The sequence below is a fragment of the Apus apus genome, chromosome 14 (genome assembly GCF_020740795.1).
Source record: "Apus apus isolate bApuApu2 chromosome 14, bApuApu2.pri.cur, whole genome shotgun sequence".
NCBI classification, from domain to species: domain Eukaryota; kingdom Metazoa; phylum Chordata; class Aves; order Apodiformes; family Apodidae; genus Apus; species Apus apus.
This window is the reverse complement of record NC_067295.1, coordinates 14,921,858-14,938,251: the sequence shown is the minus strand read 5'-3', so window position 1 is coordinate 14,938,251 and position 16,394 is coordinate 14,921,858. Positions and strand designations below refer to the sequence as shown.

At 50.3% G+C, this 16,394-nt stretch overlaps 1 protein-coding gene across 6 annotated transcripts in view; it reads left to right on the top strand.

Annotated features, from left to right (window-relative positions):
* Nucleotides 1-10,859: 10,859 nt before the first annotated feature.
* Nucleotides 10,860-16,394, top strand: part of ADCY9 (adenylate cyclase 9) — a 97,635-nt gene continuing 92,100 nt past the window's right edge. For 5 of the 6 annotated variants that reach the window (XR_007890855.1, XR_007890854.1, XR_007890856.1 and 2 more), the window contains exon 1: nt 11,043-12,822. Coding sequence is in view for 2 of the 6 variants with exons in the window: in XM_051631882.1 (XP_051487842.1) it covers nt 11,127-12,822 (1,696 nt within the window). In the remaining 4 variants the exon portion in view is untranslated. Of the gene's footprint in view, nt 12,823-16,394 lie in introns of all 6 variants that reach the window. The other variant, XM_051631883.1, reaches the window with a different exon arrangement.

Genomic DNA, 16,394 nt, shown 5'->3' with positions numbered 1-16,394 from the left:
CCTCTGATGGACCCCAGGGCAAACAAAACACCCCTTCCACGCACGGCCCTCCTTTCTGGGACTCTGGAGCTCTCTGCTTCCCAGAGGACACCCTGGTTCCCACCAGCCCCAGCCGCTGGATGCCCTTTCCCTTGGTGGGGGAATCCATACATCCAGCTCTCTCACAAGGGTTATCTTGTTTGGCTGCTCCTCTTTTAACACGTTCATTAGTGGTCATTTAATTACAGGATGTAAAAAATGAGCTGTTCCACAAACACTAACATGCATATGCCACGCATGCAATGAGCAATTAGTGCTACTAATGAGAAAGGGACTCGAGGCAGCAATGCCAGAAACAATGCAGTGACATCCCAGCAAACCTGAGTCCTGCCCTGGCACAGCCAGCCTGCCGAGACCTGGGATTATCCCAGAGGCATTTCAGGGCGCTGGGAGAGAAAAGGACATGGAAGTGGATGAGCTGATGGTGACACGAGGTGCCCCAAACCAGCCTGTATTCCCAGCCAGGGCTGCCAGAAGGGATGGGAAGGAAGTGCTGGTGCTGCCATGAACTTCAACTCTGGATCTAAACTCAGCAGCACAGGGAAGTCCCTTGATTCCCGGAGACTCTCCAGTGCTGTTTGCCTGGAGATGGGAATTCACGGGGCTGAGCATGGGAAGTGAGTGCTCCCGGGAACGGGGAACTCAGCCGGGTGCTTCCTGGTAGCTGTGATTAATTGCTAATATTAAATTCAGCACTTTTATGCAGGATGGAGAAGTGTTTAGGCAGAAGCCCAGCTCCTCTCCTGCCTGTCATTAAAAACATTGCAATTAAGCCATAGTGGAAGGAAATAAGAGTAAATGCATCCTCTGTAAGTGGCTTCAGCTTTCCATGGACATCTGTGTCCCACCATTTCCTCTTCAGCTGGCTGAGCTGCTTCTGTTTTCCCTCTTCCCATGATCTACGTGGCATTTTCTCCTTAATCCTGCCCACAGCTCCCAGGGGCAGGGACTTGGGCAGAGAGGAAAAGGAGCCCCAGGTACCTCTAACCCTTTGCAACCCATGGAAATTCCATGCCAGCTGCAGCCTGGGGAGCACAGCACAGCTGGGAGGTACCACAGGAGCCCAAATCCCCTGGGGACACTGGGAATAGGCAGCGCTGTAGCACACCAGGCCCACCAGCAGCCCAGGTGAAACATTCCATCCTGCTTCAGCAAATCTTCTTGTCTCATTTGAGCAGAAAACTGAAGGGTGTTAGAAACTGTGAAGAAGCATTTAGAAACTCTTGGGGGTGCCTGCAGAGCTGCCCTCCTTGGCACAGATTATATCATGGACTGGTTTGGGTTGAAGGGACCTTCAAGATCATCTTGTTCCAACCCCCTGCATGGGCAGGGACACCTCCCACCAGCCCAGGTTGCTCCAAGCCCCATCCAACCTGCCCTTCAACACTGCCAGGGATGGGGCAGCCACAGCTTCCCTGGGCAACCTGGGCCAGGCTCTCACCACCCTCACACCCAAGAATTTCCTCCTAATATCTAACCTCAATCTCCCCTCTGCCAGTTTTAATCCCTTCCCCCTTGTCCTCTCCCTCCCTGCCCTTGTCCCAAGCCCCTCCCCAGCTTTCCTGGAGCCCCTTCAGGCACTGGAAGGTGCTCTAAGGTCTCCCTGGAGTCTTCTCTTCTCCTGGCTGAACAACCATATTAATACCCACTGCTTTCTGCTTGAGGAAGGGTTGCTTCTGTCTTGATAGCAAGTGTTCAACAACTTGTTTCCACCTTGCAGCAGATCTGGATGGGACTGTCAGCAGCTGGGACAAGTCAACACTGCCTGACCACAGCCAAAGGGCCAGCCTGGCAGGGCCTGGTGCAGCCTTGAGGTCTGTGGCAGAGCTGTGCCAACAAGAGCAGGCACGGGGCAAAGCAGGACAGGGCAGGGTGTTATTGCAGCCCAGGACATGTTTTTTTCCCATAGCGTTGTTCAGCTGGTTCATTCCAGCTGTGGTTCTTCTCCCCCAGAGAAGGAAGAGACAGGATGCCACGGGGTGGGTGGCAGGGCTGGTGGCCATGGGACAGCCTTTGCCAGGGGACACTGAGAGGAGCCACGCTGACAGGGGACAAAGAAGAGCCCTCCTGTGCCTCTCAGTGACCAACGGGACCATGACACAGTTGGAAGCCATGGTTAAAATCCAGGGAATGCCAGGAGAGCTGGGTGGGAGCAGCAGCAAGGTAGAGCCAGGCACAGCACAGCAGGATAGTACCAGCCTGGCCAGCATCCCTGCCCCTTCCACAGCAGGTCCATGAAGTCCTGACATTGCCTGGGGAAAGGCAAAAAAACCCTAAGATAAGACTCAGGGGGAGGGAGCTGGAGATAAAAGAGGGGCAGTGAGGGAAAATAAACCCTGTGGCGAGTAAGGTACAGGTGCCAGGAATCCTGTGTGGAATATTTTGGATCCAGTGTGGTCAAGATCATGTAAAAAGTGCCCTGAGAACCAAAGCTGGCAAAAACCCACAGGGTCAACCAGAGGGTCAGGGGTGGGTGGGGAGGGATGTGGGATGTGCCTAAATTTGGGGAGATCTGGGACTCCAGCAGCTCCAGCTCCACCCAGTACCAGATGGGAACAGTCCTGGGCACATCCCCGGGCTCTGCCAGCAGAGGAGCTGCCTCTGCAGGGGAGGCTGGCTGGACAGGCAGCAGGGAAGGGGGAAAGGTTTTCCCGGGCCCACAGTGCAGCTGGCTTTCTTTCCCCATTGCTTGCAAACGTCGTCATCTTGTATATAAACAGAAAATGCCAAAATGTGAGTCAGCTTCATGGCACTTTGGCTCCTGCCGAGAAACGAGCCACCAAAACTGCAGATTGCAGCAGTGATTTATTCCTGTCTCAGGGGTTTCAACAAGTCACTTCGTGGCAGATACTCCCATGACACAAAGAAATAAAAAGAAGAAACCTTTTTTTTTTTCTTTTTCCTCAATTAGTTGCTTCCCATCAATGAGGAGAAACCTGCCAGGCTCAGCTCGTGGCCAGACTTCCTGATTTCAGCTTTGATAAGCACTAGAGAGTGGAAGAAACACAGACAGCACTTTATCATGAACAGTAGATCCAAACCATAGAAAGGTGGGGATGTTTCTTACTGGCTGCTCAATAAGTTTCATGGCCCAATGCCATGATCTGGCACAACAAAAGAGCCTTTTCCCACTGGAGAGCAGACCTGAGACCCCCCCTCAGGAATTCATCGCTGGATTTCTCAGCTTTTTTTTCTTCCCCGAGATAAAGAATCTCAAAGAGCCAATTATGGAGCCCTTGCCATTCTTCTCTGGTCACAAATGCTGTCGTTTCAGCTCCACTCTGTAAACACTGAGGCATGTACTGATATTTACAGGTGCAAATAATCCCACGCAGGTCAACAAAACTAACCACGTCTATAAAGTGAAGTGCGTGTGAGAAGTGTCTGCAGGCTTGAGGCCAGTGATTGCAAAACAGTTGCAACTGTAACCCTCCATTTTTGGGAGTTTCTTGAAAACCTGCTGCTGCAGACTTGAAATTCTGCCTGTGCTGTCGAGCCAAAGGTGATTCTTCTCTCCAGGCGTTCTGAGCACAAACCTTCCTCCTGTTTTGAAGTTGGTTGGCTTATAAAAATCACGTCCCACTGAGGAGGTTCTGCCTTTTTAATTTAATTAAAACTAGTGGGCAAATCAAGGTAAATAAAGACAGTTATTCTTTGCTCTGCTGCCAGCCCCACAGTCCAATAGATGTTGCTGCTTTTGCTAAATAAACAGTACCTGTAGGTGCTGGGAACATCCTTTGTTCCTATGAACAAGGTGAAGGTTAAGACAGGAGAGGAGGAAAAATGTGGTTAAAAATCAACACAATTCCTCTCCAGAGAAACTGCCACTGAAGGAATATGGCACGTGCCTGGAGTGGGAACCAAGCAGTACAAGAAAAGGAAGCAAGAGATGAAGATGAAGGGCAAATCCTTCCTGAAATAGTCCAGATAAATAAAAAAACCCAAACCAGAGCCATCATTGTCTGGGTTATAATAAAATGGGATGTATAAAATATGTGTTATGACCATGAAAAGGGCATAGAATGTTTTCCCTGCTCTTCCACAGAGCCTGAGTTGAGGAAGGCCCTGATATCAGGGTGGCAAAAAGAGAAGTGAGCAAGAGGCACTTAGCACAAAGATTCTCAGCTGGCAGAATTGTTTTAAAAAATATTTGCAGGCAAATTTCAGCTTTGTGGCTTCTTCAGGAGCAGGTTCTCCTGGCACCCAGGAGTTTAATATTAATAACTGAGATGTTTTGACTAGAGACATAAGACTCACAGTCTGCTTATTTGTTTGTTTGTGCTGAAGAAACTCTGAGAGGCAATTTCAGCTCCTTGTTTTGTTTTCTAAGTGTTCTAAGAAATAGTTTACCAGACTGTTTACCCAAATTAACAGAGGGTATGTGGGACAGTTTCAGGCATGTGGTGACCAGACGTGGTCACAGTTGGTCTGCACGAAATCCCCTTTTGCAGACAACCTTGGGTCAGTGTCTGAAGGCACCAAAACAAACCCCTGAGCAGCTCCTCTGGGTGCAAATCCTGCAAACCCTCTAAGAGCTGCAGCCTGGAGGTAGGAAATTGCCAAACAGCCTGTGATGGGTTATGGTTTCTCCTGACAGTCCTGAAGAGTTTGGGGCATGCCATGAAGCACCAGGGTTATTTGCTTTTTGCTTATTAAGTGTGACTGTTGCTATTCCCACTTCAGGTATGAGGTTAAGGAAGGGGATTCTCCCCCTCTACTTGGCTCTTGTGAGATCCCACCTGGAGCATTGTGTCCAGTTCTGGAGTCCTCAACATAAGAAGGACAAGGTGCTCCTGGAGCAAGGCCAGAGGAGGCCACAAAGATGATCCAAGGGCTGGAGCAGCTCTGCTCTGGAGCCAGGCTGGGAGAGCTGGGGTGTTCAGCCTGGAGAAGAGAAGGCTCCAGGGAGACCTTAGAGCACCTTCCAGTGCCTGAAGGGGCTCCAGGAAAGCTGGGGAGGGGCTTGGGACAAGGGCAGGGAGGGAGAGGACAAGAGGGAAGGGATCAAAACTGGCAGAGGGGAGATTGAGGTTGGACATGAGGAGGAAATTCTTTGGTGTGAGGGTGGTGAGAGCCTGGCCCAGGTTGCCCAGGGAAGCTGTGGCTGCCCCATCCCTGGCAGTGTTGAAGGGCAGGTTGGATGGGGCTTGGAGCAACCTGGGCTGGTGGGAGGTGTCCCTGCCCATGCAGGGGGTTGGGATTGGATGATCTTTAAGGTCCCTTCCCCTTCCCCTTCAAACTTGTCACATCATTGCTAAATTTCTCAATTTACCTGCTCTGGTTGGTGTGGAGGGGTCATCTATGATCCCAGACAGCATTAGAATCATTAGAATTCATAAACTCATAGAACAGTTTGGGTGGGAAGGGACCTTCAAGAGCATCTGCAGGATAAACGTTGAGCAACCTCAACGTTGAGAAGGGTGAATTAACACTATGATTAGTTTTCTACTTCTTGCCCTGACTTGGAGCCAGAGAAACTCCTCCCTAACTTCTATCACATAGGGACTATTTTTACATGCCTTTTCCCTGCCTTCCACCTACTCACAAAAGTCCTGCTGATGACTTTACTGTGTCACTTCCCACTATTTGACTGCAACTGAGGGTCATTTTCACTGTTTTTAGCTATTTTATGCTGTGCTATAAAGCAGAGTTACCACATGGCTGTGAGAGTGACTCAGCTCTCCCTTGGGAATCCTGGAGTGGCACCACTGGAGCTGATGTCCAATGGTTTAGAGCTTCTACACCATCTTTTTGCCATCATTTCTTAAGGGCTTAAGGCTCTGCTCTAGCCTGCTTGTAGCCTGCCCCTTGTCTCCCTAATTTCAATGTTCTGAGGAGCTGCAAGGAGATGCAGAGGGAGCTGGGTGCTGGGCGAGTCTGGGTGACATCATTGAATCATGGAATGCTTTGGGTTGGAAGGGACCTTAAAGATCATCCAATTCCAACCCCCTGCATGGGCAGGGACACCAGTGACTGTCACTTGTACAGTGTTTCTCCTCAGGTTTGTTCTTCAGTGCTTCCACACCCAGGCAGCCCCTTTCACAGCAATGGGAACACTCCTATTTCTAGTAGGAAAATGCCTGATTTTTGTTTTGTTTTTGAAGAAGAAGCAGGTGTCTTGCAAGTTTCTCCACCAATCATCTCTAGTTATAAAGGCAGGTTATAACTGTGGCTGTATTTGCAGGCAACAGTGGGACTTCCTCTCTTCAGAAATGGAGCAAGTTTCTATTTCAGGCTTTGCTGACTCAAGGGTGAGATACCCAAGCTGATTCAGCAGCTTGGCAAGGCAGGACGACTTCTGGGTATGAATGGAATGAGCAATAAATTTTGTCTTCATCTTACAGACACATCTATTTGAGTGAAGCCACCTCCTGGTGGCAGACATTTTGCCAAATCAGATCTACAGCCTGCGCTGCTTTTGGTGTGGAAAGCCACACAAATGAGATGATCATCCAGCCTGCAAGAAAAACCCTGGTCCTGTGGGAGCCAGAGATTGCCACTCCACTGGTTTTATCCTCCCTCTTGAGGTCCAAGCACATAAAAAGATCTTCTGTGGCTCACTTGGATATTTTATTGATGCACCTCATCCGGGCCATGAAATCATGTCAGTAACACCAAGCATTTGAACCCCACATTTCAGAAGGATGAAGACACACAAGGAAAACAACCTGGCCACCCTGAGGAAGTGAGAAGAAAGCACCACTTACTCAGCTTCCCTGGTTTCACATGGAGAAGATGCCAGGGGAAACCCTTGTGCTCTTCTTTAATGGAAAAGTGAAGTAAGCATTGTGATACTTTTCCAAGTTTAAAAAGCATGGAGGAGTAACAACCTTCCACAAATTCTTCTAATGTTTATTTATTAGTCTGTGAACAGGAGTCAGGAAAGTCTTTTTTTTCCATCCATAACATGTGTGCTCTCACCCAGAGGTTACCAGGATTCAAACCAGAACTCCTGATGAATGGCACAGGTGACAACATGGATGAGGACACAGCAGCTGGTCAGAAGGTGAGATCCTGCTATTGATGAAGGTGAGAAGGTGGAGATGGGGCATCCGTGCTGTCTGCCTTGCCCCTCTCTGTCTGGGGATGGACTGAGCAGGTTTTAACATCTTTTCCTCCAATATTTATACTCTTTCCAGAGCCAGACAGGATGAGGAGTCTCCACCTGGGGCATCCATGGTGCCTTTTCTTTCAGGCTGTGAGTTCTCCCCTGACAGCAAAACACTAAAAGCCACAGACTCCTCAGCAGCTCCTCCCCAGCCACACCAACCCCACCAGCATGAACAAGCACTGCTGTTCTAGCCAGAGGTCCCCATGTCACATTGTTCTGCCTCACGGGCGGGTTGTGAAGTCTCAACCAGCACCATGTGGGTTGGCACATTGCAGAACCTCCCCGGGATAGTTTCTCACAGCTCCATTAGAGAAGCAGTAAAGCACAATATTATGAATGTCAAACAAAAGGCAACCCTCAGAGCTGACAAAGCTGAGCCTCCAGGAGGGAAGTAAATGCAATTCTATAGGCTAAATACGGATCTTTCATGGCATGAAGTGAAATGTGCAGGTAGGATTTGCACTTGCCCAGCTCTGTGAAGTCTCTCCTTTAACTGGGGCTCTGGGAGGGGAAACCAGTCGCAGGGTGTTTTGGAAGGACAGTCAGTTCTCTGCAGGAAAACAGCATATCTCACAATTCCAGACACTGCAGTGAACCCAGGGCTCAAAATCAACCCTGCGTGGTGGCTCCCAGCTCCAGCAGGCTGTGCTCACTCAGGGTGCTGAGAAAGTGACCCAAGAACATCATCTTCCTTAAAGGATGCTACAAACTGTACCCACGCTGACTGTGTTACAGCCCATGGGGTTAAACTCCTCCTGGGTAAAAAGAAATCAGAAGGCAGGGGGGGGAAATAAAGGATAAAACTTCAAACCACTTCCTGCCCTCCCGGAGAAATTGTGCTTGAAATAAATACAAGCATTGGTGGCATTTCTTGGTTACTCCTTCTACCTATTTTATCTGCTTCTGGAATTCAGTGGAGAAAAGTCTTCATGATAAAAGGAAAGAATAGTGTTCATGACATAACACTGGGTTTTTCCAAAGAACTTGATACTGACAGAGGCTGGGGAATGGCTGGGCTGGGGGAGTGGGGTGAGTGTTTCACCCACAGATCAGAGGGAGGAGCAGGTAACAAATCTAGCAGGAGCTTTCTTGAGGGAGCAAGGATTCTGACTGAGCTGAAGGTTGTGATCTGAAGCTCATCAAAGGAGGGTTTGGACAAGTCAAATGTCTTCTCCAGTCCCATTTCCTCGAACCAGTAAATGAAAGCTGGGAAAGAGGAGCCTGCTTCAGTAGTGGAGATCAAAAGCAGCCTCCCACTAGCAGCCAGGCAAAATTTGGGATCATGTGGGTCACCCAGTTAAAACTTGTGACGTAGCCAGTATCTTTGATGTGATTCTTTTTATTCCATGAACATACAAAGTCCTGCTTCATTCACAGGGGGAACGAGACACACTTTTTTGGCTTCTCAGCCAGAGCTTTGCTTCTGCTTGTCCCCCTGCCTCCTGCACACCCCCCCCTCCATGCCCGAAGTGTCAGTCCCTCTTTGTGCACACAGGGAAAATCCACAGGCACAGCCTCTCTCCCCGGGTGTGAGCAGCATGGACACACCTGCAATGTCATAAGCAACAACAACAACAATTCAACACTATCATAAAGAAAGGCTAGAAAAAAAACCACATGAATTTCAATACCTCTCACCATCTCCTAGCTCAAATCATCAAATCATTGTCTCTACAGCAACATCAGTCTTACAGGTTTATATAACAAAGTTAAAACCACAAGTTATTGGACCTTAAACTCTTTGCCATTGAGCTAATCAGCTTTTTTTTTTTCCTTTTTCCACCACATTTCTTTCCATCCTCGGAAGTCGTCGCACGGATTTAATCCTCCAGAATAAACACACCCATCATCCTTTATGAAGTAAAAACCTGAAAGTACATTGAGATGAATCAATAAAAAGGTTGCAAAGAACTCTTAGTAAATGATCAATTAATAGGCAAGCCCAAGAGGCCATCCTTGCTTTCTGCTCCCACAGCTGAGGGAATTTCTTCCTCCTTAACAGTGTTTATCTGAGAGCAGCAGGGACAGCAGGACTTCTCTAGAAAATATTGATCAGCCCAGCCATGAGTTGGAATTGGAGAGATGGGGATGGCATAGCAAAAAAAAAAACAACAACAAACCAACACCCAATTATTCCTATCGATTGGAATTTTTTTTATTACAGATGGCTTGGGAATTTGGGTACATCTGTAAACACGAACGCCTTGGAAATGGTAATAAAACCACGTTTTACAACCTGGTTTCTGCACAGTAAGTGATAGATTTACATAAAAACAAACGGAGGTTTCAGTTCCAGCGGGGCTGGGTATTTTCTCCTGATGTTAATAAATAAATGTGTGTCTTATTGAACGGGGTTGTCTTCAGGGAAGGGACTGGGTGGGAAGGAGGGCTGCTGGAGAAAGGACGGCTGGAGTTGAGCTGGGAAAGGCTCACCTGGAAAACAGCAGCGAGGGGGGTGGAGGGGGGCAGCGGGCACAGCAGGGGCAGGGGAGGGGGCTGAGGAGAAGGGCCCATCCCCTGGGAGGCAGGGAGAGGGACGGAGGGCTGGGGTGAGGAGGGGAAGGAGCGAGCGCCGGGGGAAATCCTGCGAAGGAGGGAGCGACACGGGCCGTCTGGGAGGAAGAGATAATGGCAGGGAGGGAGCGGTGCGGGCCGATAGCGTCGCTTATAAACAAGCGGAGAAAGAGGGAGAGCAGGAAAAGAAGCCAGCGAGTTTCCAGCCGGCTGCGGGGAGGGCGGAAAGGCTGAAACCGGTGGCCGAGGCGCGCGGTGCCCGCGCACGGCGAGTGTCCGGCCGTGACACGCGGCGCCGGTTCCCCGGGCCTCTCAACACCCCCCGCACCGCCCCCCCCCAAACGTGGGAACGAACGGGGGCCCCGCCGGCTGCTGGGGACACGCTCGGAGGGGCCGCAGCCGCCGATCCCCGCGTCCCGTCCCGCATCCCGTCCCGCTGCCTCCCGGCGGGATCGCGCGCCCCCGGGCACGCGCCTCGCCTGAGGGGAGCGGCTGGGCAGGGTGGGCGTGTGTCTGTGTGTGTGTCTGTGTGTCTGTCTGTGTGTCTGTCTGTCTGTCTGTGTGTCTGTGTGTCTGTGTGTGTGTCTGTGTCTGTCTGTCTCTCTGTCTGTGTGTGTCTGTGCGCGCTCCCGCCGCGGTGCCGCGCCCTGTTGGCCGGCGGGGGCGCGCGCCCGCAGCCCCCTCAACACCCCCCCCCCCCCCCCCCCCCCCCCCCCCGCCGGGAAGATGGTGCCGGCGGTGCCCGCCCGCTCCTAAGCGCGCTCCCGCCTCCCTCCCGTCCCCGGCCGCGCGCAGGCGGTGGGGCCGCCCCCGCCCGGGCACGGAGCTCCCCGCGGCACCACCCGCGGCAGGCGAGGAGGAGCAGGAGGAGGAGGAGGAGGAGGAGCAGGCGGCCGAGCCCCGCGCCGGGGCTGCGGGGACACTCGCGGTCTTCGCCCCAGCGCTGCGGAGGGGCCCGAGGCCCCGTTGGCGGCGGGGAGGGCCGCGCAGGCCGGCGGGGGCCGCCCCCCGGTGCCGTCCCGGCTGGGCGGGCGGGCGAGGGAGGCGGCGCGGGCAGAGCCGGCCCCTCGGCCGTGGGGGGAGCGTTGGCCGGCGGGCGCGGGGAAGGAAGCCGCGGCCGGCTGCAGCCGACATGGAGGAGCGGTCCCCTCCCGGGGGCCCGGCGTGTCCCCCGCGGGACTGAGCGGCCCGTCCCGCGCCTCGGCGGGGCTGCGGGAGCGGGGCCGGCGGCAGCCCCGGCCCTGCCCGGCCGGAGGAGCCGTGCGAGGCGAGGGGGAATAATGCGGGGCTGCCCCAGCGCCCGGTGTGCCCAGCCCGGCCGGCGGCCGAGCGCCCTGCCGCTGCCCCGCCGCTCCTCGGCGGTGGCGAGAGGAGACTAGAGGCGACTCTTCCAGGGGCCCGGTGGCCTTCCCGGCCCGACAGACCCAACTCCGGAGCGGGCTCTTCGGGAGGAATTGACAACATGGCTTCCCCACCGCACCAGCAGCTGCTGCATCACCACAGCACCGAGGTGAGCTGCGACTCCAGCGGGGACAGCAACAGCGTGGCGGTGAAAATCAACCCCCGGCAACACCAGGGCTACCCCTTGCCCAAGGACTGCAAGTACAGCATCTCCTCCAGCTGCAGCTCGGCCGAGTGGGGGGGGACCCGCCGAGCCGGCGGAAGGGGCAGCGCTGGCTCCATCCTCCGCCGCCAGAAGAAGCTGCCGCAGCTCTTCGAGAGGGCCTCTTCCAAGTGGTGGAACCCCAAGTTTGACTCCAACAACCTGGAGGAGGCTTGCATGGAGAGATGCTTCCCGCAGACCCAGCGCAGGTTTCGCTATGCCCTCTTCTACATCAGCGTGGCCTGCTTTCTCTGGGGCACCTACTTTGGCATAAACATGAGAGAGAAGAAGATGTTTTTCATGGTGCCGGCTCTGTGCTTCCTTTTGGTATGTATAGGGTTTTTTGTGTTCACTTTCACCAAGACTTATGCCCGCCATTACATATGGACTTCGCTGATCCTCACCCTCCTGGTTTTTGCTTTGACTCTGGCTTCGCAGTTCCAGGCTCTGAAACGTATCTCAGGAAGTGGTGACATGTCCAATCAGACTTCCCGGGCAGATCCCACAGATATTTGTCTTTCTCAAGTGGGCAGTTTTTCTATGTGTATCGAAGTGCTTCTGTTGCTGTATGCGGTGATGCGCATCCCCCTGTATTTAAGCTTTTTTCTGGGGCTGTCCTACTCGGTCCTCTTTGAGACCTTTGGGTATCGCTTCCGTGATGAGACCTGTTTTACACCTGTTGGAGCTGGGGCAGTTTACTGGGAGATGCTGATGAAAGCCTTCCTGCACATCTGCATCCATGCCATCGGGGTTCACTTATTTATCATGTCCGAAGTCAGATCCAGAAGCACGTTCCTGAAAGTGGGGCAGTCCATCATGCATGGCAAAGACTTGGAAGTGGAAAAAGCTCTGAAAGAGAGGATGATTCATTCTGTTATGCCAAGAATAATAGCCGATGACTTAATGAAGCAGGGGGATGATGAGAGTGAAAACTCTGTGAAAGGCTATTGCACCTCCAGCCCTAAAAGCAGGAAGAAGAAGCCCTCCATACAGAAAAACCCTATAATATTCCGTCCTTTTAAAATGTGGCAGATAGAGCAAGTGAGCATTTTGTTTGCAGATATCGTTGGCTTCACGAAAATGAGTGCCAATAAATCTGCCCACGCTCTGGTGGGTCTCCTGAACGACCTCTTTGGACGTTTTGACCGTCTGTGTGAGGACACTAAATGTGAGAAGATAAGTACTTTGGGAGACTGTTACTACTGTGTAGCTGGTTGCCCAGAGCCCCGGGCAGATCATGCTTACTGCTGCATCGAGATGGGTTTAGGAATGATTAAAGCCATTGAGCAGTTCTGCCAGGAGAAAAATGAAATGGTCAACATGAGAGTCGGTGTTCATACCGGGACAGTCCTATGTGGCATTTTGGGAACAAGGAGATTCAAGTTTGATGTGTGGTCCAATGATGTCAATTTGGCCAACCTGATGGAGCAGCTTGGGGTGGCTGGAAAAGTCCATATTTCGGAAGCTACTGAGAAATACTTGGATGATCGTTACGAAATGGAGGATGGGAACGTGATGGAGCGAGTTGGGCAGAGCGCAGCCGAGCAGTTAAGAGGTACGTGCTTTTATTCTCTGCTCAGTCCTTTTTCTGAGGGAATATATTTTCCCTAGTGCATGTTTTCTGCTTGCTGGCTTGAAAATTGTGTGTGTTTTACGTTTAACTCCACGTGCTGGTGATCAGAAACGTCGTGGGTATTACAGAATAGAAAATGCCACGGGCATAAGTGTGAAGGATCTTCAAAATGTCCTTAGACTTCTGAGCTCTTTAGTGCTCCTTGTGAGTGTTGCATTGGAGGGAGGAGAAGGTGAATGTGTTTGCTGCCTCCAAGTTTTGTTTCACTGCTGTGTGTCATCCTTTAATCCAGTAAGTAAACTTGTTAACTGACTTCACGTGCCATACTTAGAGCATATGTGTTTTGCAAAATTATGTGTATCTGTGAAAAGTTGTGTGTGTTTTGTGTTGTTGGTTTGTTTTTTTTTTTCTGGCATTGGGAGAGTTGGGACTGCGAAGGCAGTTGGGAGAAATGACAGCTGGATTCACAGAAAGAAATGAGCCCTGAAGATTTGGCAGTTTGATACAGCGAGTTGTTACAGTTTGAAGAAAGGCTGGAAAAAGTTGCTCAGGTGGTTGAGTGAGCTGGCAGGGGTGCTGGTTTCTGCAGCTTGAAGGGTTTGGGGATGAAACTGCACGTTTGCCATTCGGAAAAGAAAATGAGGGATCCTTGGGTTCCTCCTTATGGTTTGGCTGGGGGTCTGACTTTCATTTTTCTACAGACTATTCATATTGAAATGAAGCCCTTGCCTGCTTTCCAGCAGCCCTTGGAAGCGCGTGCAGCAGGGTTGTACATGCTGGAGGTTTCATTGTCCCTGGAGTAAAAAAAGCTGTGTCTCCTGTGCTGTGCCTTTGTCTCCCGGAGGTAGAGTGGTTGTCTGCAGTGCTTGGAGCCCAAAATGGGAGTGGAATATCTTGCAAACCCTTCTATGCTCTGTGGGTTTATTAATTCTGCTTATAACATGGCCATTTTTATAAAATAAGCATGAAGTTGAGGGCACTGAAGGAGTCACAGGACATTGTGATGGAGGAAGGAGGCATTTGTTGCAGCGGATAAAAAACGAGGCCAGGGTGGTTGGGGAAAGGTCAGTGGGTAAGGACAGGGGGGAGAGGATTGCAAAACAGTGGTGGAAGCTGTAAGGGCAGGTCACTCGCCTCTGGCAGGTGCTTATTTTGATGTGACACAAACACTTATTTTTGGTGAGCTGGCTGTCCACATGCATAGGGCAGCAGGGCTGAAATGAGAGGCTTAGGGGAGGAAAAATACCGACAGGGACGTTGGTGGCTGCAAGCCATGGAACTGAAAGCAGATGTGTGTCCCTGGGCTTTGGTTTTTCTTTTTGGCTTCTAAAAATACCCATTCAGTTAATTTCCTTGAGCACTGTTGACATGGATGTCTTTTGGTGGAAGTGTGCTTTCAAGACAAAAGGATCAGATGTAATCTCTCTGTTACTGTAAGCTGGATCTTGCTGCTCTGGTGAAAATAAATTGAATAGGTTGTAGAAAAAAACCCAAACCCTATGGTATTTCCCTCTTCCATCTACTTCTACAGCCAGGTGCAGTGTGTGAAGGCTGTGTGGTAGCAACAAACAAAATTAAATCTTTTTTTGCCCAATTTGTAACTATTATTAATCACAAAATGACATGAACATGTGGAGATTGATGGTACTGCTTTTAAATATTTTTGTTTGTTTTCTAGGAGCTCACAAGAGCTCTGTGTAGAGTAATTATACCCCCCTGCCAGGAATGGTTTCTCACAGTCTTTCTCTGAGTTCTGTCCTTGATTACATTTCTTGCTAGGCTGCTGATACTCATCAGTGCAGTAGTTTGGGTTTTGCAGCTTTGAATGCCTTTCACAGGTCGTGCTTTAGCCAGGACACTACAAATGATCACACCAAAATGCAGTCTAGATAAGGCGAAGTATGCTTTGTGATCTGATGTTTTAATGGTCTCTTTCTACCCTGAAACTTAGCTAGGAAAGCAGCTGGAGCATGTGGTAAGAATTACTTTAACGAGGAATACTGGGTTGGTTTTTATCCCCTTTCCCTCCTGTATTTTCTTGTGGAACTGTAATTAGCTTCCATTTCTTATCAAGATCTGAAATAATTACAGAAATTGGAGTGAGTCTGTACTTCTGACCCAAGGAGACCTCTGCCATGGCCACCTTTATCCACAGGTCTGTGGCACATGTTGTCCCTTTCCCTCCTGTGTCCAGACCCTCAGGCCACATGGTGGGTGCTACAAGTTTCCCATTTTTTCCTGGTTCCTCAGTACTTTGTTCTGCTGTCAGATTACTTGGCTGATAGGTAAATGGCATCAGGGAAACAAAACACAAAAGAGGCACTGATAAAAGCAGTGCCAGGGGCTGGTGTCTAGAGCCTGCTGCAGGGGAGGGTTTTGTTGAGGAGCAGCTCTGAAATTTAACAGAGTAAGCTGAGATTTCACCTCTTAATTAATTGTCCTTGCTCAGTTTTGTGAATAGAGGTACTGTTAGGAAGCTTTGCTTTACTATTTTTCCTGAGAATTCATTTATAGTAGTGATAGAGAAGAGGAAGTTTGTTGTGGTTATTTTATTATGTCATATGTCATATTCGAGTATGAAAATGCTATCGAGATAACAGACATAAGCTTTGTTTCCCTACCAGTACTTCACTTCTGAGCTTCCTTTTCAACCTTTGGTATCTTAATGATAATCTAGTTTTTATGCTGGATGGCTGGTATGTTATCTGTCAGAGCTGCTGCAACAGTCATAGCTGTCTTTCTGAGGCCCAGTCAACATGATCAAGTAACCTCTTCACAGAGCAAAATGGGAGATGCTGGGGACTCAGTGTCCACATTATGCACGTTCCAGGACTTCTACCTAAGCCTAGTTCTGGACCAGGTCTTTCACCAGTGGTTGGAGCACATCAGACATGCTCCAGAAATGAGCCTCCTGGCACGGTTCACCCAGGAGGAATCCAGGTACCGCTCTACACTCTGCACCAAAGCAGGGTGTGTAGGAGTGAATTGGGAAAGGTGCTTCCAAACCACACCCCCCATTCCATTTGAAATCTAATGTAGCTGTACCCTGAGTTGTCCTAGTGCTGTTCTCCTAGCTTTTTGGAATAGGTGAGGCAAAACTAAGACTGTTCAGTTGACAGAAATCGTAGGATGGAAGTATCTTTTCTTCCTCCTTGGCTCCTTATTGCAAGAAGTGGGGCCCTGCTGTGTTCCCTTGTGTTTCTGACTTCTGAAATTAAGTAGATGGTGTTTGAAACAGAGTGACCTTATGATGTTTTCGCCTGTCTCTCACTGTTGTGTGTTTGAAGATTGCTCAGGCCCTCTGTTTTCACAGCACCTCATCCCCTTGGACATGAAGGGAGCACAGGAGAGCAATGTTGCAAGTGATTTTTTTTGAAGTCCACAGATAACCTCTAGATGCCAGTTTAGTTATATCTACCATCATAATTTTGCTATAGAATTTGAGACATTTAACTTTTTCTGTTGTATTGCTGACTAGCAAATTGCTTGAAGATTAGGAGATGCTGAGAGCCACATACACACCTTCATGTGTATGTTCTGGACTCTGGAGTCAG